Here is a 26,494-nt window from a genome sequence, read left to right as displayed (position 1 = left end):
TTTTAATTTTTATTTATTTTTATTTTTTTTACAACTTTATTGGAGTATAATTGCTTCACAATGGTGTGTTAGTTTCTGCTTTATAACAAAGTGAATCAGTTATATATATACATCTGTTCCCATATCCCTTCCCTCTTGTGTCTCCCTCCCTCCCACCCTCCCTATCCCACCCCTCCGGGCGGTCACAAAGCACCGATCTGATCTCCCTGTGCTATGCGGCTGCTTCCCACTATCTACCTTACGTTTGGTAGTGTATATATGTCCATGCCTCTCTCTCGCTTTGTCACAGCTTACCCTTCCCCCTCCCCATATCCTCAAGTCCATTCTCAAGTAGGTCTGTGTCTTTATTCCTGTTTTACCCCTAGGTTCTTCATGACATTTTTTTTCTTAAATTCCATATATATGTGTTAGCATACGGTATTTGTCTTTCTCTTTCTGACTTACTTCACTCTGTATGACAGACTCTAGGTCTATCCACCTCATTACAAATAGCTCAATTTCGTTTCTTTTTATGGTTGAGTAATATTCCATTGTATATATGTGCCACATCTTCTTTATCCATTCATCCGATGATGGACGCTCAGGTTGTTTCCATCTCCGGGCTATTGTAAATAGAGCTGCAATGAACATTTTAGTACATGACTCTTTTTTTTTTTTTTTTTTTTTTTTTTTTGCGGTATGCGGGCCTCTCACTGCCGTGGCCTCCCCCGCCGCGGAGCACAGGCTCCGGACGCGCAGGCCCAGCGGCCATGGCCCACGGGCCCAGCCGCTCCGCGGCATATGGGATCCCCCCAGACCGGGGCACGAACCCGTATCCCCTGCATCGGCAGGCGGACTCTCAACCACTTGCGCCACCAGGGAGGCCCCATGACTCTTTTTGAATTATGGTTTTCTCAGCGTATATGCCCAGTAGTGGGATTGCTGGGTCATATGGTAGTTCTATTTGTAGTTTTTTAAGGAACCTCCATACTGTTCTCCATAGTGGCTGTACCAATTCACATTCCCACAAGCAGTGCAAGAGTGTTCCCTTTTCTCCACACCCTCTCCAGCATTTATTGTTTCTAGATTTTTTGATGATGGCCATTCTGTCCAAGTCCTTTTTTTTTAAATAAGTAAAGCTCTAGTCTTCTTTCTGGCTCCATAACCTGTAAACCCAGCGAGGAGATGCTTCACGCAGCGCTCACACCACGTTGCTTCATTGGCTGTGCAAAGGGATTGCCCCACGCCAGCCGCACGCTCTCACCAGACCTGAGTTTCAACACACAGGTCTGACCTGCGTAGGCCTTTAGCCCCCCAACCTCCTCGAGGGCAGGCATTAGAACCTATCTTATCCTCAGAGACTCTACAGCACCAGGCTCACAGCAAGTGCTCAATATAAGTGTTTCTAAATACACACCCCTGCCCCGCCCCGCTCCCTCCACAACCTACACACCTCCTTCAGCCGCTACGGCCCGGAGCAAAGAGGAAACACAACCAAAGCCTGGAGAGAGAGCACGCCTCGCCGTCTCCTAGGTAACCAGGTCCTAGGGTGGGGAGGGCCCACGCATGCGCACGCTCACCCTGCCTTCCCGTAACCTCCAGAAGAAAGCAACCCGAAAGACTGCCAAAAGCCGAGCGCGCATGTGTAGTTACACCAACACCCCTACAGCCTCCGCCTTCTGTCGATCCGTCCGCCCAGCAATCTCTTCTCTATAAACACTGTCCGGAAATAGTGCCCATTCCTGGAAACGAGGCCTCATTAACCAATCGTTGCTTGGGGCGGTAGGACAGAACTGGCTGGTACGCGCTGTCTCATTGGTTAGATTGGAGGAGTGGGCGGGGCCAAGGGTCTAGGTGAGGCCAGAGCAAGGAGGCGCGAAGCGAGGCAAATTTGCTGCCGCCGGCGGAGGCGTGACCCCGGGGGTGGCCGGGGAGGCGGTGAGGGGGCGGGGCCCGAGGTGGGGCGGGGCGACCGTGGGCCCTGAGAGCAGTGGTCGGCGACCGGCGGCGGGAGATCGTGGGCTAGTGGAGCGCGACACTCGCTGGTGGGGGAGATCGGCGCTCGGCCGGTAGGTGACTGGAGCGAGTCCCGGGGCGAGGGGCAGAGGGGATGGGTCGCTTCTCAACCCGGGGCCGGGTTGCGGCCTGGCCCACCGCCCCGGAATGGTGGGGGTCGGCGGCGCGGCCGGGGGACCCACTCGCGCGCGGGCCCTCGGCCCTGGCGGCCGGCCGCCGGCGCTCCCTCACGCACGCTGCCGGGGCCACGGTCTCACGCCGTGCTCAACCAGCACACCCGCAAGCCACACGCTCACCCGAAGCGCGCGCAGGGACGCCTTGCTTCCCCTTCTCCAACATCCTTGTTCCTCCGCGCCAAGCCGCCCCACCGCCAGGCCTGCCCCTCCTGCTCTGTTCCCTGGATGCCCCCCAGGATGAGGGCTCACCTTGGCAGCGGGCGGAAGGTGCCTAACGCCCGGGTCCGTGAGCCCTCCCACCTGTCCGGGCAGTGAAAACCTCAGGCCTTTCCTGGGAAGTTCTGGGGTCACACCCCGAGCCTGGGAGAAGAGACAGAACCTGCCCTTGGCACCCAGCGGGGCAGTGCAGGCTACTCGCAGCATCCTCTCTCTCTCTCCCTGACCCCTCTGTAATTCTCTGTCCACTCCACTCAGGACTTTATCTGTCGGCTCAGATAAAATATCCCATCTTGGAAGCCCATCGTGGCCCTGGCAGCCTGCAGCCACCGGGCACCAGACAGAAGGAGGCGACTTGTAGAGTACAGAGAGTCCCACCTGCCCGGGAACCTCCTGTGTGTGGGTAACTTAAGAAAAAGCCGTTTTTTCCTAATTGAAGTTAAAATGTTGCTCTCAGTCCTAAGGGTGGACTAGGGGATGAATGGAGAAAAGAGACAGAAATCAGTGGTGTAAATGGTCAAATTATTATTTTTTAACTGGGGGACAGTGAGTACCTGTCCCTTGATTAAGATCTTGAAAAGCAAATGAAGCTAAATGATGAGAGGTGGGGCCTAATACAAAATAGAAGTCTGAAGTTTATTCCAGGAAAAATGTTGAAAACCCCTTGACTAGAAACATGGTCTTTCTGAAAGATTAGAGGGAGATAGTATCTTAACATTAGTGATGTGTTTTTTACTTAGTATCTTCATACCTGTAACCTCCTTTTTCCTTCAGATGCCTGTGTGATAAGATAGTTAGTATTGTCCTGCTTTAGAGGTGAGGCACCTGAGGCAGGTGTGTGTTTGTCGGGGGCGGGGGTGTAAATAGATCTTGCCTGATGCCTCATAGCTAGGACTCAGGGTGAAGACTTGAGCCTGGGCCACTGGAGTCTTTCCCAGGCTCCTTCCCCTGGACCAGGACCACATTATGGGACTTAAGATGCAGGACAGAGGGAGAAGTGTTTGCTGGGGTATTTATGCTTTTAACATGAGAGAACAGGTGCTTGTTTTACAAAGTGTTTGGATTTACTCTTGGTGTTTTTTAAGTGCTGTCAAAGTCAGTTCCTTTGGTGCAGCAATGCCAGACATCTGAGATTTTCAGACACCTTGAGGACATCCTCGTTTATTTTGAAGGGTGTGGTGAACTTCTCAGAAGGCCTCAAAGTAAAAGTACTAGTCTCTGACTTTAATTTTAGAAATATATACCCAGGTATATGTTCCAGCACTTTTGCGAAATCAGACAGCGGTAAGCCACCAAGCTTTAGGTCGCCTTCTGACTGTTTTCAGAGTATAAGGAGCAGTTAGCTCTAAAAGGGGTTTTTCGCCCCTGGTATTGTCAGTTAGAGTTTGTGGGAGCGGCACCGCAGAGACCCTGCCAAAGGAGCCTTCATCTATTAAACAAAAATGTCTGGTTGGCCATTTCGCCTCAACAGACGGAGGTTTGGTTCCTCATTTTGGTTCTCCTGTTGAACACTGACTCCATTGTGATCTGCTTGGAGTGTTTGTATATCACTTAATGTTGAGAAGCAGTCCTGCCCTGATTGGTTGTCCAACTCCAGGCAGCTGTTGTGAGTTTGTTTGGTGTGTGGTAACAGTTCATCCTGACCAGGGTCTGGTGAGAGATCTGTAGATATGTGAGAGAGGTGAAGCCCGATCCAGGGTTGTTTTCCTCATTGTTGGCACCCTCTTACCAGTGTCCTATCACTTTGGCCTGCAAAGTCACTTTTAATTTCCTATTTTTTTTCCTGTCTCTATGGACAGCACATGAGCTTTCCTAACAGGCCTGCCTGCCTTGATGAAGAGCTGAGAGATTCATGTTGGTTGACCTGACACGTGTTTTTTTCTGGGAGAGTAATTAAGAAATCTTAAAACCAAATTCAGTCCTAAATCAAAAGTGTAAGTCAGCTTGATACACACATAGGCAGCATCTTTTGTACCAATGGCTTCCATCCTCTCAGAGGTGTTTTTTTTTTTCCTGGCAAAAGGTTAAAATGCAACTAAAATTCTGCTTTCATGATTAATAAGTCACTACCGCAGTTGTGTCTGATGCTTCCTGTTTGCCCCATTTTAGTATTTCAGTTAAACTGGAAACATCTGAGCCTTATGGGCACTTTTGATGGCACCAATGTGAAATTGGCGGGAAAGGGGACAGTCCCCTGTCAGTGGGTTTAGGGAGCTTTAAGGATAAGCCAGCCTCTCTGGCCGCCGCACGCCTGAGATCCTTCAGCAGGGAAAGGAATGGGGGTTGAGCACCGTCAAGGGGTAGGTGAGCGTTTAGAGTGATGCACGTGTGAAGGCTTTGCATTTGCTCGGTGATGCTGACTGAAATGTTGAAAGCAGTAGATTAGAAATGGAAGGCCAAACCTAGGGCAGATTGTGTGGTAGAACATTTCAGTTGAGCTGAGCGAGACACTGAAGCATGTTGGATTGGGGGTCTTCAGTTCTGGCCTTGTCTTTCTGCCTGAGTGACAATGCAGAGAAAAGTCACTTTTTCTCAGCAGCCTGTGCACCCTTCTTTGTACTCTATCAATAGTTTAAAAGATCCCCTTCCTGTGGTTGCCAAGGTGGGGGGGCGGGGTTGGATTGGGAGTTTGGGATGAGCAGATGCAAGCTATTACATATAGAATGGATAAACAACAAGGTCCTATTGTATAGCACAGGGAACTATATTCAATATCCTGTGATAAACCATAATGGAAAAGAATATGAAAAAGAATATATATATGTATAACTGAATCACTTTTCTATACACCAGAAATTAACACATTGTAAATCAACTATACTTCAATTTAAAAAAAAAAAGATCCCCTTTCCCTTGCTATTTTTATACCCTTTAATCTCTTATCCTCCTGATATAAATCCGTTGAAATTATATGGCATCCAGAGTAGTGGTACTTAGTGGCTATTTTCTGTATTTTCTCACAACACTCCCGTAAAGAAAGGCAGGGACAAAGATCAGGAATGTGAGACCTAGTAAGGAGAAATAAAGGGGATGAGATTACTCAGGAAATCAGTGTCATGCCTAGAAGCTAAACCCACGTTTCTTGATATCTAGTTCACTGCCTCTTCTACTAACTTACTCATGAAAGGGTAAGTTGTTTTCTTTTTTTTTTTTTCCCAAAACAGGTCAGTTTTGAATATAACTAAACCAGGGTAGCTGCTTTATTTATCTGTTTATGTTAACAAGTATTAATTACTAAGTGTTAACAGTTAATTATTAGTTGATATTGATTGTCCATAATAATTATTAACAAAAGTCTAAAAGATGAATAGAGCATCCTCTGGGCGAGTCTGCTTATCCCCATTTTACAGGTGCAGAAATTAAAGCAGAGTGGTCAGGTGATTTGCCCGGAGCGATAGAGCAAGTCCACGGTATCTTCGTATCCAACTTGGGGGTTTAGGCTGTCGCGTCAGGTCCAGGTCTGCCACTGTCTGCCTGTGTGACCTCAGGCAAATCACTTCACTTCTCTAAGCATTGGGTGCCTCGTCTGTAAATACTTCGTCGTGTTGTTTTGAGTAGAAAAGGAGAGAATGCATGTGAAGTGCTGAGCTCGGTGCCTGGCACAGAATAAGCCATAGGACACAATGGCTATAACTGCTGATGCTGGTTGTAGTAGTAATCGCAGTACTAGTAGTTGCCGATTACCACTTTGACTAGACCTGTTTTCTGTAAGATGACGTCAGGGAGGGTCACACTGCCTGATAAGGGCAGTCATTTTCTCAGCAGGACCTCCCGGGGGACATTTCTTCTGTCTAGAGGGTTTAGCTGTCAGGTTTTCCCTGTCTTACACTAAATACTGCCCTTACCACCCTCCAAACGAGTCTAAAAAAGCTCCGGCTCTGCCTGGTCAGAGTTGGCGAGCCTAACCCTTGGCCACCCTCGGCCCTCCCAGGACTCTGTGCAAGATGCAGAGCTGAGCCTTTCTAGGGCCGTCCTGTGTCCCCTGTGCAGCGAAGTGGGTCCCAGCCTTAACTCTGGAGGGGAACAAAAGGAAAACACTGTGTAGAATATAAGTCAGCAAGGACTCATTCTTCTCTGTTTGGGAGACCAGGAGGGAAACCTGGGTTCTGTGGGGCAAGGTTCCCACCACCATGTGGCAGCCTCAGCTCACGACGCTTTGTCGCCTTATTGCCAGTCTGGGGGCCCTGGATCCGCAGTCAGGGACTTGCAGATTTCCCTTTAAATCACCCAAGAAAAAAACCAGTTTCACATTATATTTTAAATTCTTTTTTTTCCGCTTCTTAATACAAAACAAAAATACAGGCTCCCACCAGGCTGACGTTGCCTTTAAATAACATTTTGTTTTCTCTTGGGGAAGCTGCCTTCGTGGCCAAACAGTCATTTCTAAAGTGAACTTAGTTTTTAGAAAAAATAGATTACCGGATGTCAAGCCTCATGTGGGGCTCGGTTCAGATGAAAATGAAACCAGCAGATCTGGAGTGGCAGCTCCACACTTCACTTCAGGCTGGAGGTGAGAGGCAGAGTGTGTCTGGGCCCAGCTCGGTAACTGGTCAGCCCCACAGGGTGCATTTGATAGGTGCCTTAGTCATTTTCCAGGCAGCTTTGCTTAGGTGAGCAGAGTACTTTCTCTGGAAGGTGAGTCACCCTTGCAGGGGTGTAGGTGACAGGCGATTTATTCCCCAGCTCAGTCGCAGAGGAAGTCTTGAACAGACCTTGTTGAGAAGCCCTCTGCCAAAGATCACGTTCATCTCGGTCCAAGGGCTTTGGAGGCAGGGGTAAGGAAGCAAACCGAAGGCTCCGGGGGCTTGTGGACTGACAGAGAGATGGATCCCCCGGCAGGGGGTTCATGTGGACCCTGCACAGAGCCCAGATCAGCAGTGTCCCTGCACTCTTGAGTCCAGCCACCGTGAGGGTGGAAGATGGCCCACTTCCAGTGAGAGTCAACAAAGAAGCAGGAGGGGAGCTTTGGCTCTAGGGAGCTGGGAAACCCCTTGGCAAAAGGCAGAGAGATACATACCATACTTTGGTGTGAAAGGCCTTTTGGGGAACCCTTTTCTACCTGCCTTCCTTTTCGCCGCCTGAGTTGGAGGCTCTGAAGAGCTCCAGTGATTAGGAAGGCTAGCTTCAACCCTGGCTTTCAGGAAACTTTGGAATTCTGAGCCTGCCACACTTCTGGAGCCAGTGTTTGGACTCAGAAAGAAGCCGCAGGGCTTCCCTGGTGGCGCAGTGGTTAAGAATTCGCCTGCCAATGCAGGGAACACGGGTTCGAGTCCTGGTCTGGGAAGATCCCACATGCCACGGAGCAACTAAGCCCGTGTGCCACAACTACTGAGCCTGTGCTCTAGAGTCTGCAAGCCACAACTCCTGAGCCCACGTGCCACAACTACTGAAGCCCACACCTAGAGCCCGTGCTCCGCAACAAGAGAAGCCACCGCAATGAGAAGCCCGCGTGCCACAACGAAGAGTAGCCCCCACTCGCCACAACTAGAGAAGAGCCCACGCGCAGCAATGAAGACCCAACACAGCCAAAAATAAAATAAATAAAATAAATAAATTTATTTAAAAAGAAAAGGAAGAAACGGCAGAGGGAACTCCTGAGCCATCTCTTCCACCCGGTTTCTGGGTGCTGTGCCTTCTGACCCTCTTACCACTAAAGCTGTGACCAGGTGTGCTTCCAGGCAAAGAGTTTGTTCAGACTCTGTGTTCTAGACCAGTGCAGTTGGTGTTGAACTTGACTGCTGAGGGTCAAGGACCTCTCTAAGCAATGTCCAGATCACCCCACCAGGTGGGCTTGACTTTATTGAAGCCACAGGGGAAGAGCTAGTATTACCTTGTTTCCTTTATCTGTTGCAGGCTCCCCTCCAGCACCCCCGACCCACACCTCATCCATCTGGACTAGCCAGCAGTCACTTTGGGTGGGCATGGCTAAGTGACCTTAGGCCTGAACCACTCTGTCAAGAAAGAGCTCTTTGAGTTATAGCCTGGAATGATCATAACCATTTGCGTGCTCTGTTTTACAAACGAGAAAATGGTGACCCCAAGAAGCTGAGTTGCCCAAGGCCACACGGCTAGTTAATTGCAGAATCTGAACTAAAGTCCACGCTCTTTGCACTGTGCTGTGCTGCTCCTTGAACGAAAGAACTAGTCCTGGAGTAGGAATTGTATTTTTTAATTATCTCCTCCTTCATATCCACACCCAATCCCATCACTCCCGGCCTTTCTTCAAGCTTTGCCAGACCTGGGGAGGGTGGAGCCAAAGCGGCAGCTGCTCTGAGTCTAAGAAAAAGTAAACAGAAAGCTATTTATTTGACACTGTCTTGTACCATAAGGTTCGTGTAAGCAAAAGGAGGTGAAGGTTGATAAGAAAATAAAATTCTGGGCAGGGTTACCCGGAAGTCTCAAAGGTTGCCTACACCTGTAGGTCACTGTCCTACCTCACCAGGCAGTATCTTACCCAAAGTGGATCTCCAGTAGCTATGAGTGACTGATTGACAGGCTGTGAACCCACTGGGCACCAAGAAGCTCCCTGCGTCTTCCTCCTGTTGTGTTACCTGCGGTGTGCAGGTAGCCAGAAGACCCAGAGTAGTTGGGCATCATTCCCTCGGGATCCATCCAGCTCCTCTCAGTGAAGAGGCTCTTTCTTGTGGGCAAAGCTTGATGTCACATCTAGATGGTGGCCCCCATAAGTGCAAAGAGCTGTTGTATCTGAGATCCACCACCCACCTTCTGCTGACTGCGACCTTTCCTTTTATCAGAACAGAATTAGTCCTGGTCCATACTAGGGATAGGTGGGAGGCTTGGGAGGAAGGGGGCTTTGCCAACCTCAGATGAGGATGCTATTGCCAATTAAGATTAGAAATGGAGGGACTTCCCTGGTGGCGCAGTGGTTAAGAATCCGCCTGCCAATGCAGGAGACACGGGTTCGAGCCCTAGTCCGGGAAGATCCCACGTGCCGCAGAGCAACTAACTACATGCACCACAACTACTGAGCCTGCACTCTAGAGCCCGCGAGCCGCAACTACTGAGCCCGCGTGCCACAACTACTGAAGCCTACATGCCTAGAGCCCGTGCTCTGCAACAAGAGAAACCACCACAATGAGAAGCCCTCCCACCGCAACGAAGAGTAGCCCCCACTCACCATGACCAGAGAAAGCCCGCACGCGGCAATGAAGACCCAGTGCAGCCAAAAATAAATTTTTTAAAAAATAATAATAAAAATATAAATAAAGAGTCTGCCTTCCAGAGATCCTCTGCCAACATTCCCTGTCATACCACAGGTCCCAAACCCTTTCCTCCCTTCCTGGGTGAGGATAAGAACGTGACCCTGTGTTGAAAGGGACATGTCCTCAAGCTGCTCACTCAGGCCAGTCTGTCAAAGGATGTGTAGGGCAGCATCTGAAACGAGGCCGTGGTCAGGGTGCCACTGCCAAAGGACGGAGCTGGACTGTGCACTTCCTTCCATTTACCCCCGTACGTTGGAAGCCTTCTGTGGAAAGCCAGGTTGTTTGGGTTTCTCGTTTATTCTGAAGTTCCTCAAACTAGTTCCTCAATTTCAGGACCAGTCACCAATACCTACAATGAACCTGACGCCTCTTCCCTTCCAAAGAGGCTGAGCCCGTCTTTCTCCATCTCCGAAAACAGGTCGACCCTGCTTGAAGCCAGTCCCACCTGTGAAAAGGAGAGTTACCAACAGAGGAGGGAAGTGGTTGTGTTGCAGCAGGATTGACCGTAGCCCGGGGCACTGCTCCTTGCTCAGAATCCAATCCGAAAAGTTAAATAAGGAGTTTCTCACAAGCAGACCTGGCTTGCAATGATGACCTCAAGGCTTGGCAAGATCCAGAAGTACATTCTGACTCATCAGAGAAAGCTGGTTGTGTTTGGCACGATTTTAGTGTTGAGGGCACTTAATCTCACTGTAATCTTTGGAAACTGATCGTTACTGAGTGGTACATGCTGCAGCCCCCACTTAATCAGAATATTCAGTTACACAGAACACCCCGACCTACAGATATCAGTGACCCTATGAAACTTTTGTATATAACATACATGAAAAATTCCTCGCTGTGTAGTGTAGAAAATGAAGTGGTTCAGGTTTTTCTCAATACTACCCCGCCCCCATTCTCCTGCGTAACTGCCTCTGTGGATCAGTGATGCCCCAGTGGCATCTTTTCTATATGCCATTGGCTCTCCTCATGCAAAGGATTTGAAAGTTGAATTGAAAATGTCATTGTAATACTTTTCAAGTTTATACAATGCCTATATCAGGGCCTGGAGACAAAGTAATAACCATGTTTATGAGTTTAGTAACTGATGCTCAAGGCTTTGCTATTAAAAGCAAAAACAAAAAACAGTAAAATAGGCTCAAGAAGCCTGGAGCCAGGCTTTATAAAATGAAGGGTGAATTTGAACTTTTTCATACTGTTGGTCCCTGGGATGGGTCCAGCTGTGCATGGGTGAGCTGAGGAACACAGGCCTGCTGCATGCTTGGAGTCTTTGGAGTCTTTGATCCCCGTTGCCATTTTAAAGTTGCTTTTTCCAAAACCTAGGCTGGCTGTGTTTATGCTTCCTAATTGAGATGCTTCCTGCTGGGTCAGTCCCTGGGTTTCTCACTAATAAACCTTTGGCTTGTGGCAGCCTCTGCATTCGGGTCCCAATTTTTAAAGCTTGAATCGTTTGAAAATGGATTCAGTGTCATGGTTAAGAGTATGGACTTTGACATAAAAGAGTCCCACGTGCAAATCCTGCTTCTGCCACTTCCTTGCAGTGTGACCATGGGAAAATTACTCGACCTACTGAGCCTTGATTTATTCCTCTGTATAAGGGGAATGACACTAGAGTTATTGTGAGCATTCAAGAACTAACACACATGTAATACATAGCACACATTGCCTAATGTACCTAATGCATAGCAAACAATAATAGCTGTCATTATTGTTGACAACCAGCATGTAATTCTGTGTATACATATAGCAGCAGCTTGTTGAAAACACCCAAAGATGTCCACAGGACAACTGATTTCGGCTCTAGGTGACGAGGAGTTCTAGGTCCTTGTTCATTGTGCACTGGTGGGTCATTCTTGAGTCCATTCAGAGCTGAGGCACTGCCAGGAGAGAGAGGCCGGATGGCGTGTGCAGAATGCTCTTCAAAGAACAACCCCCTCAGGAATTCCCTGGCGGTCCAGTGGTTAGGGCTCTGCGCTTCCACTGCAGGGGACACGGGTTCGAGCCCTGGTCAGGGAACTAAGATCCTGCATGCAAGGCGAAGCCAAAAAAAAAAACCCAAACAAACAAAGAACACCCCTGTCATGGGTGGTCCTTTTCCTGCTGGCCGCTTCTGCCTCCCTGCTCTTGAGATGCTCCCCTCCTCCTTTGACAGTGCCTGTTCCAGACTTTCCTTCCAACACTAGGGCTGCTGGCTGGTGGGTTTCAGCTCTTCACAGGCAAGGACTGTCAAACAACTGGCACTTCCAGTCCCGGAAAGGACTGCTCATCTTGTAACAGCTTCCCTCTCACTGGAGGTTCTGCTAATGTTTCTAGAGCATCCCCTGTGTGCCAGGTACTCTGTTGGGCATTTAAACATTGTTCCTTGTGTTTAATTTTCCTGTAAAATACTGTTATGTACGTTTGAGGATCCTTATTTAACAGATGAGATACCTGAGTCTCAGATTAAGTGATCTGCCCATGGTTACACACCAGAATGTTAAGACTAAGATTCAAACTCAGATCTTTTGATGCCAAGACCATCCTGTTAAGTAGCTGGATGACCATCCCTCAGGATCATTGAGTGCTATGTTGGAATAGATGATGTCCAGGGCTCTTCTGATCCCAAGGTCATTTTGAGATTCCTTGATCATCTATTTATCCATCCACCCATTTGCACTGACTAGATTATAAGCGCCTTGAGGGCAAGGATAGTCTTTCTAGCAAATAACTTGTGTAGTGTTTGGTAACCACCTGTCCTTAACTGATGGATGCTGCCTACTTCCCTGACACATAGAAACAGGAGAGAAGAAAGGGCCACTAATCCACTAAGAAAAGGGTTACCCAGGAATTCTGATCCCAGAATTTACCACCTAGAGTTACTTGTAAGAGTGCACAAAGAGGGAATTCCCTGGTGGTCCAGTGGTTAGGACTCTGCATTTTCACTGCCGAGGGCATGGGTTCAGTCCCTGGTCAGGGAACTAAGATCCCACAAGCCGCAAGCTGCGCGGCACGGCCGAAAAAAAAAGAAAGAAAAGAAAAGTGCACAAAGAAGTGAATAAAGGTGTTGTTTTGCAATATTACTTATAAGAATAAAAAATGGAAACAATTTGAAAATCCATCCATAGAAGAAAAAGTGGGAAATGATAGTACATCTGTACCATAAAATCTTATGGAACCATTAAAAAGAATGAGATAGATCTACATATACTGAAATGGAATGGTATTCATAATTTATTGTTAAGTGAAAGAAGCAACGTGTAGAATATTATGTATGTATAATCCTATGTTTATTTTTAAAATAGTCCCAGGGCTTCCCTGGTGGCGCAGTGGTTGAGAGTCCGCCTGCCGATGCAGGGGACGCGGGTTCGTGCCCCGGTCCGGGAAGATCCCACGTGCCGTGGAGTGGCTAGGCCCGTGAGCCATGGCTGCTGAGCCTGCACGTCCGGAGCCTGTGCTCCGCAACGGGAGAGGCCACAACAGTGAGAGGCCCGTGTACAGCAAAAAAAAAAAAAAAAAAAAATTAGTCCCAAACTCTATGTTCGTATATGTACAGTAATGGAACTAGAGGGGTTTACACCAAACCTGTTTCTAACATTGCAGGGAGAAGGGAATGGTGCAGGGATTTTTTTTTTAATATATACACTTTTTGTATTGTTTAATTTTTTATAATGAACAAGTATTATATTTATTTGAAAACAAAATAATTTTTTTTTTTTAAAAGCAGTGTCAGATATACAAGGAAGCAGCGTCAGATATACTAGCCTGAAACCCTTGCCTCTTTCAGGTTCCCCGGGTTGGGACCAGCCCTCAGATCCTACCCCTTGACATCAGCAACCACGGAGGGGCCAGTGGTTTTCTCTCAGGTCCAGTTCTGCTGTTTCCCGCTCTTTATGGGGCCACTTGTGCCCACTAGCATGTCTTACCCAGCATCTTCACCGCTGCATACACTTGTCATTGGATGGTTATAAAGTAAAAGCAGGGAAGCACTGGCCATCAGAGTTGAGGACGGCTGGCACAGCGATCGCTGAGCACCTTCCTGCTTCTTGAGTCCCAACGGATGAAACTCACAGTCCCCCAGGGAAAACTAGAAAGAGAGTGAAATGAAAACCAAAACGAGGAGGGACAAGCTTACCCATCTCCGGCTTCTGTTTTAGCGGCCCTGCTGCCAGAACTCACTGGACAGCCCCCAAGGTTCTGGCAAGGTTTCCTGTGTGTGTGGTGTGTGTGTGCGGGGTGAGGAAGCAGTCATCACGTATTTATGAAGCCCCAGTCACAGATGTGGACCAGATGCCTCCTAAATTCTCATCCCATACCAAGAGACCTTACTTTAGTTATAGCTTGTTTTCACCATAAAAGTAATATCCTGCAGAGAACATCTCTGAAGGGATATGTAAGAAACTGGTAATGGAGACCCCCTCAGAAGAATGGGGGAGTGGTGGGAAGGACTTATATTTCTTATTGTTTATCCCTTCTGTATTTTATTTTTCCCACTTGGAAACACCTGTTGAAAAAATGAAGACTGGGAAAAGTAGCACTTGCTCACTGCAAAAAATGTGGAAAAATTAGAAAAATATAAAGAATATTACCACCACCAAGGGAGAACCATTGCTGCATGTCTGTGCTAGGTGTCTGCATTTTTATAAATGTTGATAAAATATACAGACACATGCTAGGTGGGATCATACCTTAGATATAATTCTGTATCCTTTTTCTGTTAACATTGTATCCCATAAGCATTTTTCCATATAGTTAAATATTATTTGTAAGCATTTTAATGGATGTACTATGACTTATTTAATAATTATCCTCCCCATGTAATTAGACATTTTTGTTTCAGTGTTTTACTATTATAAAAATACACTGAACATCTTTGTACATCTTTTCCCATATTTCTATCTGCTCCATACCTCCTAGATTGCAATTATGGAGTTGTGCGCACAAGAAATGGCTATCTTCCCTTGGTGTATGATGATTTATCACATTTAGAGTTCTTTCACCTACATTATTTTATTTAACGAGTAAAGGGAGTGAGGGTGAGGAGAGTAAGGAGACCAGGTGCTATCAGCGGGGACTTCCTGGAGGTGGAAGGCCTGAGCTTCACCTGGGAAGGACAAGCAGGATGTGCAGCATGGCCCACACAATGACGAAGCACACACGGAGACCTGTAGATCTGAGTAGCCAGCGGGGTGTGGAGAGATCAGACTGGCCAGAGCCAAACCCTGTGTTTAGGGAAACAGTGGTAAGACAGATTATGGACCACAGGGTTGGGACCAGGCCCATAAGCAGTGCACAGCCAACAGATGTCTTTGAGCTTGAGGTTATCTTCAGCACATAATGATTTAAGATTAGCTTGGCCTCATTGTGAGATGGGAGGGGTCAAGGAGAAGCTGGAAGTGGGTAAGGCCTGTGCTAATAGAATAGTGAGGTGACTTCTTGTCTTAAACATTTGAAAGGACCTGTAGACAGCGGTGTTCCTGCACATGTGGGGCTGGTTAACCTTTTTTTTTTTTTTAACATCTTTATTGGAGTATAATTGCTTTACAATGTTGTGTTAGTTTCTGCTGTATAACAAAGTGAATCAGCTATACATATACATACATCCCCATATCTCCTCCCTCTTGCGTCTCCCTCCCACCCTCCCTATCCCACCCCTCTAGGTGGTCGCAGAGCATGGAGCTGATCTCCCTGTGCTATGCGGCTGCTTCCCACTAGCTATATGTCCATGCCACTCTCTCACTTCGTCCCAGCTTACCCTTCCCCCTCCCCGTGTCCTCAAGTCCATTCTCTACATCTGCATCTTTGTTCCTGTCCTGCCCCTAAGTTCATCAGAACCTTTTTTTTTTTTTTAGATTCCACATATATGTGTTAGCATATGGTATTTGTTTTTCTCTTTCTGACTTACTTCACTCTGTATGACAGACAGGGCTGGTTAACCTTGATGTGTGGTGGGAATTAGGGATGGTCATAAATTTTATTCCATACATTTCATCTACCTGGCAGTTTGACCTATGGAATTGGCAGAGAGATTAAGTTTTGTGGGCGTGACAGGTTTCTTTTTTATAACTGACCTGTAAGATTTTAATGATTAATGTATTACATTCACATTTCATATCCTCTTTAATGGGAAATGCTTATGCAGAAATTGCTCTCCTGGGAAGCAGGCCTCAAGCCGGCGAGGAGGCAAGTGTTGAAATTCCTCCAGCTGCGTTTCACTCAGGGTACTCCTTCCTCCGACGTCTGTTTCTGGGTCCCAGTGCCCACTCCGTCTCTCTGCCGAAGGGGAAATTAGCAAGCCTTCCAGAGGCCTGTAACTTGTGATTTTATCAGCCCAGGCTGGGCAGATGGTGGAGAGTTCTGTCCCAATGACAGGATTTTCATTTAATGCCCAACATCCACCATCTGCCCTTACGCTGTAGGTTCCTCCCTCTGGATCTCTGCCCCTGAATTAGACGCCTCTCGCTCTTCTGAGAATTTCACCCCTGGGGGTGTATCAGGACCAAGCACAGTTCCATGACCTGAACTCCACGGGCAACCTCACCTCCAGCAGCTCTCGACAAGCTTTGCTCACCAGCAACTTCAAGCTGTTTGTGATTCCCACATAGATTCACCCCTGTTCCTTAACTTTTGCCATCCCCTCTACTTGGAATACCCTCTCCTTTTTTCTTGGGAACTTCTCACTCACCCCTTGAGACTCAGCCCAGGTGTCACCTGCTTTAAGAAGCCTTTCCTGATCCCCACCGGGCTGGGCTAGCTGTCCCTGCATGTGTTCCCACTGCATCTGCTATGTGTCTGTGCCTGTCATTGCATCTCTGTGCAGTAAGAGACTACTTGTCTCTTTCCTCAGTAGACTGTAAGCTCCTCAATGGGCTGCTGTATCTTCTTCCTCAGTGTACACCCAGTGCTCAGCAAAGCCCCTATACCCAGCAGACCAATACATGTTCAAAGAATTCTGTGTTATAAGATCCTGCAGTTCTCTGCAGTGTGACAGGACACTCCAAAGGCAAGACCTTACTCATCCAGAAAGCCTCAACCTGCCACGTCTCTGGATTTAGAGGCTCCTTATTGCGTGCATATAAGTGATTGTTATATCTTTTTGTCTTAAGTGTTTAGTCTGATATTAATATTAAATGTTTTTGGTTAGTATTGGCCTGGCATATCTCTTTGCATCCTTTGTTCTCAAATCTTTCTGTATAATTTTGTTTGGTCTCTTTTAGTTAGCATCTAGAGGGATCTTTTAAAATCCCGATTGTCTGACTTGAAAACTTAATGTTTTAAAGTGCTTTAAACTAATTTTTTTTTTTTTTTTTGCGGTACGCGGGCCTCTCACTGTTGTGGCCTCTCCCGTTGCGGAGCACAGGCTCCGGACGCGCAGGCTCAGCGGCCATGGCTCACGGGCAGCCGCTTGGCGGCATGTGGGATCTTCCCAGACCGGGGCACGAACCCGTGTCCCCTGCATCGGCAGGTGGACTCTCAACCACTGTGCCACCAGGGAAGCCCTAAACTAATTTTTTTTTTTTTGAGATTTTAAAATTTCTTTATTTTTGCTATTTTCTCAAAGGCTTGTATAATGTGGAAACCATCCTATATATTTGATAGAAAAATATAAACTACTGGATTGTTTACTATTTTTGACTTATAAAAACGATGATTTCGGGCTTCCCTGGTGGCGCGGTGGTTGAGGGTCCACCTGCCGATGCAGGGGACACGGGTTCGTGCCCCGGTCCGGGAAGATCCCACATGCTGCGGAGCGGCTGGGCCCGTGAGCCATGGCCGCTGAGCCTGCGCGTCCGGAGCCTGTGCTCAGCAACGGGAGAGGTCACAGCAGTGAGAGGCCCGCGTACCGCAAAAAAAAAAAAAAAAAAAAAAAAAATGATGATTTCATATTGTTCAATCTAAAAGTTTCCTCATTTAATCACATATAATTTTGGTCTGTTTGAGAAATACTTTCCATTGATTTGTTTGTTTCATCTACCTGTTCTTGGACATTTTCTATTTGGCGAAATGTTCATGGCTATCAAATGTAGTTTTTGTTTTTAGTGGTAAAATGAACAAGTTATTTCTGTTTCTCTTTTACATTGTAAAATAATTTTTTTTAACTGTAGACCATATGTGCTTATGTAGATTAAATTCTTTTTTTTAATAGATCTTTATTGGAGTATAATTGCTTCACAATACTGTGTTAGTTTCTGTTTTACACCAAAGTGGATCAGCCATATGCATACATATGTCCCCATATCCCCTCCCTCTTGAGCCTCCCTCCCATCCTCCCTATCCCACCCCTCTAGGTCATTGCAAAGCACCAAACTGATCTCCCTGTGCTCTGCTGCTGCTTCCCACTAGCTAACTATTTTGCATTCGGCAGTGTATACATGTTGATGCTATTCTCACTTCGCCCCAGCTTCCCCCTCCCACCCCCTGTCCTCAGGTCCATTCTCTATGTCTACATCTTTATTCCTGCCCTGCAACTAGGTTCATCAGTACCATTTTTCTTTTTTTTAGACTCCATATATATGCATTAGCATACAGTATTTGTTTTTCTCTTTCTGACTAACTTCACTCTGTATGACAGAGTCTAGGTCCATCCACCTCACTACAAATAACTCAGTTTCGTTTCTTTTTATGGCTGAGTAATATTCCATTGTATATACGTGCCACTTCTTCTTTATGCATTCATCTGTCGATGGACACTTAGGTTGGTTACATGTCTAGGCTATTGTAAATAGTGCTGCAGTGAACATTGTTGTACATGTCTCTTTTTGAATTATGGTTTTCACAGGGTGAAACTAATTTTTTTACATTCAATTGTTAATTAAATTGACCAACATGTCATATCGATTCCTATGCCTACCATTGTTTCTTGCATCCCATTTTTTCTCTGGTTTACTTTTCTGCTTGCCAAAGCACAACCTTCAGTGCTTCTTTCCCTGAAGATAGTACCATCTTTCCTGGAACTCTTGTTGCTGTGTTTGTGTATTGTGTGGATTTTTTTAAATTGTATTAAGAAAATGAAATGACCTGTTAAAACTAATCAAGTGAAAAATGGTAACATCCCAGGAACATGTACTGGAGTAACTCCACTAGAAGTCTGACCAATTTATTGCTGATCCAGCCCTTACTGATGAGACCCCACATTTTTATTCTTGTCCTTCCTACCTACACAGGCTAAGAAATTATTACCAACAGTGGGCAGATCCTGCGGGTAAAATAGGGGTAGTAATATGCACATGGGTAGTAATATTGCTCAGTTCCTGAAGTTCCAGGTATCTTTGCCGACAAGCTTTTATCCTAGAAAGGAACTAAGGATCCTTGGGTTCCAGGGGAAAGCGCCAGGAGTGTCCTGCTTTTAGCCCTAACCCCATGTTAGATGCTCTAGTTGTATAAATTGGGCCTTTTTAGTTTCTGCAGGCAGTTTACCTCTCAGAGCCTTAGTTTCTTCATCTGTAAAAATATTACCAGCCTTGCAGTGTTGCTGTGAGGTTCATCAATAACATGGATAAAGCCCCGAGCACATGCCCAACACACAGAAGATGTTTAATGAATGACAGTGACTATGACAGTCCCTGGCACTTAGGAGACTGTCATTTAATACCTGTTGAGTGAATGCAGGAGCCTACCGGAAAAGGTTTCATTGAGGAGATAGGTTATAAAGGATAGGTGAGATCTGGACAGATAGTAATAAAGGAAGAAGACACTCTTTACAGGGAACAGGATGAGCAGAGGAAAAGAATCAGGCTCACCCATGGCTGCCCTGCTCAGGGAAGTGAAAGGAGCAGTGTGGCTGGAACAGAGGCTGAGGGTAGGGGCTTGGGGAGGGTAGGCAGGGCAGAAAAGGGAGCTGGGATTGAGAACGCATGGGGATCTCTGGGTCCGCCTGGCCAGATGGCCGTTTTGCCTGGCCAGCTCACTCTGCCCGGCACTTGCCCTTGGTTCCCCTTCCTGCATACCCCTTGTTCTTGATAGGCAGAGGCTGGCCCAGTGTGGCCTAGTAGCCAGGCAAGCTGAAGGCTTAAAAGAGGAAGCATCAGAATGAGATTGGTTTTCAACTAACATCTTATGAAGGAAGTTGAGTTATTCTAATTCTGTTATGTGTCCCCTCTGGGCATTCAGAGAAGGACACGTTTTTATTTCCAGATGAAATATCCTGAGAGGGATTTGCCCTGCTCTTCCCTGGCCCCTCAGTGGACATTTTCAAGATGGCCCTATATTTCTCTTTGATGTACAGCGAATCAAGGCTCAAAGTGTTGAGTGCCTTAGGTAAGGCTTGACACCTTGGCTGTGTGATGCTGAAACAAAGAAGTCCCATTGTCTCAGTGAGGGCGTTTATCAGCTTCTATTGGCCAGGCAAGCTGATTGCCATGTCAAGCACTCTACCTCCTTCAGCCCTCAAAACTGCTCTGAAGAAGCTATGAGAAGAAACTCAGTGGCCTGCTCAAGGCTTAGCATGAAGGCTGGGGAAGCAGCAGTGCACGTTCAGCCCCGCTTCTGCAGCTTGTCCCTGTGTGACTGTTCTGGCCGGTTACTGAACTTCTCTAAGCCTCAGTTTTCACATCTGAAATTGACATTAATAATGGCGGTGCTAGGGCTTCCCTGGTGGCGCAGTGGTTGAGAGTCCGCCTGCCGATGCAGGGGACACGGGTTCATGCCCCGGTCTGGGAGGATCCCACGTGCCGCGGAGCGGCTGGGCCCGTGAGCCATGGCCGCTGAGCCTGCGTGTCCGGAGCCTGTGCTCCGCAACGGGAGAGGCCACAACAGTGAGAGGCCCGCGTACCGCAAAAAAAAATAAAATAAAATAAATAATGGCGGTGCTTAGTAAATATTGACAATTATCATTCTGAATTGGAGTCATCCAGCCCTCAAATAATCCTGACAGATCAGTGGCATTTGGGAAACTAGAAGGAACCTCAAAAGGACCTAGGCCACTCGTTTTCAGGCTCTTTTCCTTGGAGACCTAGGATTCTGGGGAGGTCTGTGGTGGATGAAGGGAGTATGAGTATGTGTGGCCCTTGCCCACCTTCTTCAGTGGAGAGCTGTTTCTAATGTGAATTTCATAGCAGTTGCACGTTTCTCGCTCTTTTATATTGTGGGGGTTGAGGTGGATTTCATTTAATAAAAATGGTCCTGCTGCTTTTTAAAAAAAGCTTCCAAGGTTTGACCTCATATCTCCTGGTTCCTAATCTAGTGTTTTTACTGACCTTACTAAAACAGGGAACTGAAATATGATACATTTTAGAAAGGTTGTCATCAAAATTTTAAACATTATTCTTGTACCTTCCAGTTAATCAAGCACTCATTTAGTCTAAACCCCATTCCTGTCCCAGAATCCTAGGAATAGAAATTTTGCTGTCAGAGACAGCATTGCTATCATAGCCTTAGACAAGAACTGTCTAATAGAACTTTCTGCGGTGATGGAAATGTTCTCTGTGTGCACTGTCCTATATGGTAGCTACTGTAACTGAGGAACTGATTTTTAAATTTTATTTTAAATGAATTGATTTAAATATAAATAGCCATGTGGCTAGTGGCTGCCATATTGGACAGTGCAGCCTTACAGTATAGAGCAGGGGTCAGATGGCAGTCCCTGGCCTCTGGGCATGAGAATCATCCAGAGAACTTGTCAAAAGTACAGATTCTGGGCCTAATGCCCAGTGACTGATTCAGTAGACCTAGGGCGAGTGCGTTTGAGATGGTTATTCTAACTTGCAGTCAGGTAGGAAGGCCCTACATTAGTGAGCTTTCCCTCGGCGTAAAAATATGGAGCCAGAACAAGCATTTTGCCCTGGCCTTGACCTTCTGGGGAGACTAGAGCAACTTTCTGAGGAATGTCAGACCCTTGGAGAATGTGATGAAAGCTATGGACCTCTTCCCTGGAAAAATACAAGAATAGTTTCTAGGGCTCCCAGACCTCCCTGGAGCCATCCTTGAACCCACATTAAGGACACCTCAACTCGGACAGAAGATCTTTACTAGCTGGTGAGGGAGTTGAGCTTGAGCCCAGGAGCCTTGTGACATGCAGGCATGTCACACAGATATGCCCAAGGGTTAATCTGGTTCCATCCCACTCGTTCCTACCCCCGGATCCCTCCAGGGGGTCATGGAGGCACCACAGAAGAGAGAACAGGCAGTGTATGTGGATCAGGCCCTGAAAGAATACTGAATTCGTTCGGCCCCTTTCCGTTCCCCTTGTGTTTTCATAGCCTTGTGGGTGAGCTGAGAGGGTGTGGCTATTGTCACTGCTCATGTCCTCAGCTCTGACACACAGAGCGGAGGGAAGAATGCATCTGGGGCCTGAGTGGAGCTGTGGAGAGAGTCCAGCTGAGTAATGGATCAGGATTTTGACCTGCCTTCAAAGGCAGAGACACAACGGGCTCCCACTTAGTCCTCACTTCCCACAGGCTGCAGGAGTGAGAAAGAAGGGGCAAAGCTGCGGGGCTCTGGGCTGGGGCAACGAGCCAGGGACCAAAGTCCAGAGCTGGGCAGTCCACCCAATCAGCAGCCTCAGGCTTCGCGCAGAACCCCATTTTTTGTAGATCACAACCCATGTAGAAGTGGGCAAGAGTGAAGAAGCAAGCGTGTGTGTGTGTCGGAGAGCTGCTGTCAGGCCAAAGCGTCCTGAAAATAGCCTCCTGAACTTGGAGACTGTCAGTGAGGGTCTGAGTCATGGTCATGTGGCACAGGGAAGCCAGACACAGGAGAAGCTGTACAGCTCCCGGGCCGAGATTTCGTGCCCCTGGGAGGTGAGGGTCAGCCTGTTTTCCCCGTGCCCTTCACAGATTCAGCTGCCAGCTGCTGGGTTAGCTTCTCAGGCCACCTTGTTCCTTTCTCTGCCTGCTAGGCTGCCAGATGAGTCATCAGGGAACTACAAAGGAGGAGGCCTCAAGCTCAGCTGCCTCAGCCTCGGCTTCTCTGGGACAAGGGAGCCTGGAGTGCTCCTGGAGGAAGGATCAGGGCCCCTGGCCAGCTGCCTACCTAGCCACCAAGGTGAAAGGGCAGCTTCTGGGGGAGGGGGTGCCCCACAGCCTGTCTGGAGGAGCTCCAGCTCAGGATGAGCCGTGTCGGGCAGGACAGGCCACTTGAGCCTGAGTGCAGCTCTATAGACCTCTAAACATCTGGGTTTAAGATGTTGGGTTTAAGATCTTGCCCTCGGAGCAAGATTGACTGCTGGCCTCATTTCTTTCACCGTCAGATGAAACTCTCTCTTCATCCCCGATGCTCAGCATTGCCCTTTGATTCCCTCATGCAGCCAGCACCGGCTGTTTCATCTATGCCCCACTCTGCTCTACACTGGCAACACCACCTCTGACCCTCAGAAGCCTTCTGCCCAGGGAGGACCAAGACTTTCCTCCTTGTGTTTGCCTGCAGCCCAGGGGACTGGGGAGTGGGCGGCACAGCCCACTAGGTCTGGCCCTGCACTGCCCCACACAGGCTGGGTGATGTGGGGCAAGTCTCCGCCTAATTAAGCCTGCGTTTCTTCAAGTAAAAATGAGGAGAGGGACTTCCCTGGTGGTCCAGCGGTTAAGTCTCCGTGCTCCCAATGCAGGGTCAGGGAACTAGATCCCACATGCATGCCACAACTAAAGGAGCCCGCATGCTGCAACTAAGACCCAGTGCAGCCAAATAAACAAAAAAAAAATTTTTAATGAGGAGATTAAAGCAATGTCCCTATAGGCACGCTTCTAATACTATTAGGTTTGGAGGGCTTGGGGTCTGTTTTTAAGATCTCATTTCCCTTATAAAGAGGCTGAGAGAGGTGGGCCCTACTCTAGGCCCTGGATCAAGTCCTTTTTGGAGATGGAAGGAGCTGTGGAGGTGTGGGGTTGGGATGACAGTATGGTTACAAGTAAAACAGCCTGCCTTGGAGGGCTTTCACCTAATTGAAGTCAGAACACCCCTTAGACTTCTTAAGGTCATTAAGAAACAATGAGGCCGCCCATTCAGCCTCCTGAGCATCCGGCCTGCAGGACCACACCCAGGCATCCAGGCTGAAAGCTGGAGCTGCTGAGTTCAAAGCTAGAAGGCCCTTGAAGGCACCCCACACACCCACACCCCAGTCAAGCTGACTCAGCCTTTCGTAGCCACTGTGGTGAGGCAGATGCAGTAGGAAGGAGGTTTCAGCCTAGTGTTTCCCAGCATCCCACTGTCTCTTGTAAGCTTCCAGCCTGATCCGGCAGAAGGTCAGAGGTGTTGGAGGGTCGGCTTCCCACGGTCTGCCTTTCTCGCGCAAGAGCAGATTCAGGAGTGATCCGGGATGAATGGAGCTACCGCAGGGAAGACCTCCTCTGTTAGTAACAGCCTTAGGACCAGGCTGCAATCAGAGAGCGCTTATTGAAGGCCTGTCTGCAGTTGATGCCTTCTCAGGCTTTGTCTCAAGCAAGTCACGACCCAGAAGGGCCCTGCCCTTGGGAGTCCACAGCCCCAGTCTTTAAAAAGGTTCCCAAATGGTAACAATCTCAGGGCGGTGCCATTCTCTTTCATGACAACTCTAGCCCACGTGCTGTTAGCACAGATTGTCACAACAGTGGGCTCTCTCTCCCTTCTGGCTTTATGGGAACGCAGAGCTGGTAGAGATGGAGCCCAGAGAGAGGTGACGTCTTGTGCTTTGTCCTCATATTTCTAGAGGTGCCGGTTGGTGTCCGGGGCTCTAATATAAATTCCACTACTAATGTTGCCTGAAAGAAAAATGATACTTAGGAGAGATTTTCAGCAAATGAGTTTGGACATTACAGAAGGAAGCGTGTCAGTGCCTTCTGGAGAGCCACAAACAGATGCGTCTCGTGAAAGGAGCCAAGTGCCGCTATTGCCATTTGCATGCTGGTTTTTCAATTTGCAAGATTTCATTTATGTGTATGTATGTAATGTTTATATAAATATACACACAAATCTATATATATACACACACACATCTGGATGCCTATGTACACACACGCATGCACACACACATATACATACATATATCTACCTCTAGCTAGGGAACAAAACAAAACCTTGGTTCTCTCCACTTGGAGAAAAGCCGTCATGGATGGTGCAGGCGTGTCCTCTACGAAGCAAGGCTTGTGTGGAATCAGTGATGTGACTGATGGTTTTGGAGTATAGGATCCACCGCCCTGTTCTGGGGAAGCAAAGTTCACCACCAAACAAACAACAGAAAAAGATTCAGCCATTATTTATAAAGGCAAGAAAGAACCAACCCAGATGTTGGTCCACGTCTCTCCTGGAGGAGGCGGGCTGGAGTTCCCCGTGTGGGGCGGAGAGAGGGGCCATTTACGGTGGAGGGGCCAGTAGGGCTGGGGGGCTCACCCCACGTGGAACAATGGTGAGGTTGCCATTTGGAACATTTGGAGGATAGCTACGTGTGGCGTGAGGAGGTAGAGACCCTCTGGCCCCTGCTTTTCTCCTCCCACCCAAGCCTGACCTGGGCGCCTCGGGGGCTGGGGGTGACCTGCTCTGTGTGTGGTCTCTCACAGGGTGAGCGTGAGCCTGGGAGATGGCAGTGATGGAAATGGCCTGCCCAGGCGCCCCCGGCTCCGCGGTCGGGCAGCAGAAGGAGTTCGCCAAAGCCCAGGAGAAGACACAGGCAATGGAGACGAAGCAGAGCTCCGTCCACAAGCTCGAGGCCGTGGAGAAGAGCCCCATGTTCTGCGGGAAGTGGGAGATCCTGAACGACGTGATTACCAAAGGCACAGCCAAGGAAGGCTCCGAGGGCGGGCCGGCCGCCATCTCCATCATCGCCCAGGCCGAATGTAAGGAGCCCTGGGCTGGGAGTGTTGGCAGAGAGGGCAAGTGGGGAGCCTGCAGGTGGGTGCAGCGCTTGTGCAAGGGTGGTTGGGCACCGATGGGGCTGGGCTCAGGGTCCCCCTGTGGAAGAGGGAAGTCAAGGTGACCACCATAGAAGACTTGCAAGACACACCTGGAAATTAAGCCAAGGATCAGTGTGAAGTGGGAGCTCAAACAGTGCAGGGGAGTGAAGCACAAGAAGGAAGAAGTGGCAGACAGAGGCCTTGCTCATGACCAGAGCAGGGGAAGGGAGCTGGGAGACAGAAATCCTTGGGCTCCAAGGTCCTGGGCACTCCCTGCAGGACCATCAGGCAGGCCTTCTGCTGGGACCTTGGGCAGCCTGAGCATCTCTGGAGAGGCCCAGGCAGGAAAGGCCAAGTGTTCCGGAAAGCCTCTCTGGACCCTGGGACCTGGGCCCTTCACCTCCTTCCACACTGGTGCTTGCCGCCCCCCACCCCCCCAAAGAATGAACGCCTGCCCTCGGGCCTGCAGGGCCGATGCAGGGTCTGCGGGGCATCCCAGGCTGACCCTTTCTGCTTCCACTCACAATACCTCAAGATGGCTCAGAACAGTGGCTGCCACCGGAGCCTGAGAAACTCCCAGGGGCGTGGGGAGGGCCAGGAATCCCCTCTCTGCCCCACACCTACCCTCCACCCCAGGAGGTTTCCTGGGGTGGAGCCTGGCGAGACCTACAGCTCATAACGGTATTTTCTCACATACACACATCCTTCCCCTCATCTTCTGCTTCCTTCTGGCTGGCCTTTGACGAGAGATGAGAGAATAAAAATTAAAGTGGAGTGAGTGGCATAGTAATGGTAGTACTGCACACGCGCGCGCGCACACACACGCGTTATATGTAAGAGTGTATATTTGTGGAGCTGTTACTGTGTGCCAGGCACTTAGTTGAGTGTTTTATATAGCTCATCTCACTTACACCTCACAGTATGTGAAGGTGAGGTGGGCACCCTGTGATCCCATATTGTAGGCACGCCCTGTGCCTTGACCCTCAGGCTGGGAGGGAGGGGTGGGGCTGCCAGTGAGAGGAGGTGAGCCGCCAGGCGGAAGGGGTCTGGGAAGGAGGAGCGGCTGGGAGGGTATCTGCAACGTGCCTCTCTCCTAAGTGCTGAATTCCTG

At 48.4% G+C, this 26,494-nt stretch overlaps 1 protein-coding gene across 1 annotated transcript in view; it reads left to right on the top strand.

Annotated features, from left to right (window-relative positions):
• Positions 1-1,966: 1,966 nt before the first annotated feature.
• MAP3K14 (mitogen-activated protein kinase kinase kinase 14) overlaps positions 1,967-26,494 on the top strand; it is a 42,389-nt gene continuing 17,861 nt past the window's right edge. Inside the window, exons 1-2 of the mRNA XM_060081169.1 lie at positions 1,967-2,048; positions 25,051-25,326. Of these exons, the coding sequence (XP_059937152.1) occupies positions 25,071-25,326 (256 nt within the window). The 5' untranslated portion in view covers positions 1,967-2,048; positions 25,051-25,070. The remainder of the gene's footprint in view (positions 2,049-25,050; positions 25,327-26,494) is intronic.

The sequence above is a fragment of the Mesoplodon densirostris genome, chromosome 18 (assembly GCF_025265405.1).
Source record: "Mesoplodon densirostris isolate mMesDen1 chromosome 18, mMesDen1 primary haplotype, whole genome shotgun sequence".
Classification (NCBI taxonomy): domain Eukaryota; kingdom Metazoa; phylum Chordata; class Mammalia; order Artiodactyla; family Ziphiidae; genus Mesoplodon; species Mesoplodon densirostris.
The sequence above is the reverse complement of the archived record's forward strand: the minus strand, read 5'-3'. Positions and strand labels throughout refer to the sequence as shown.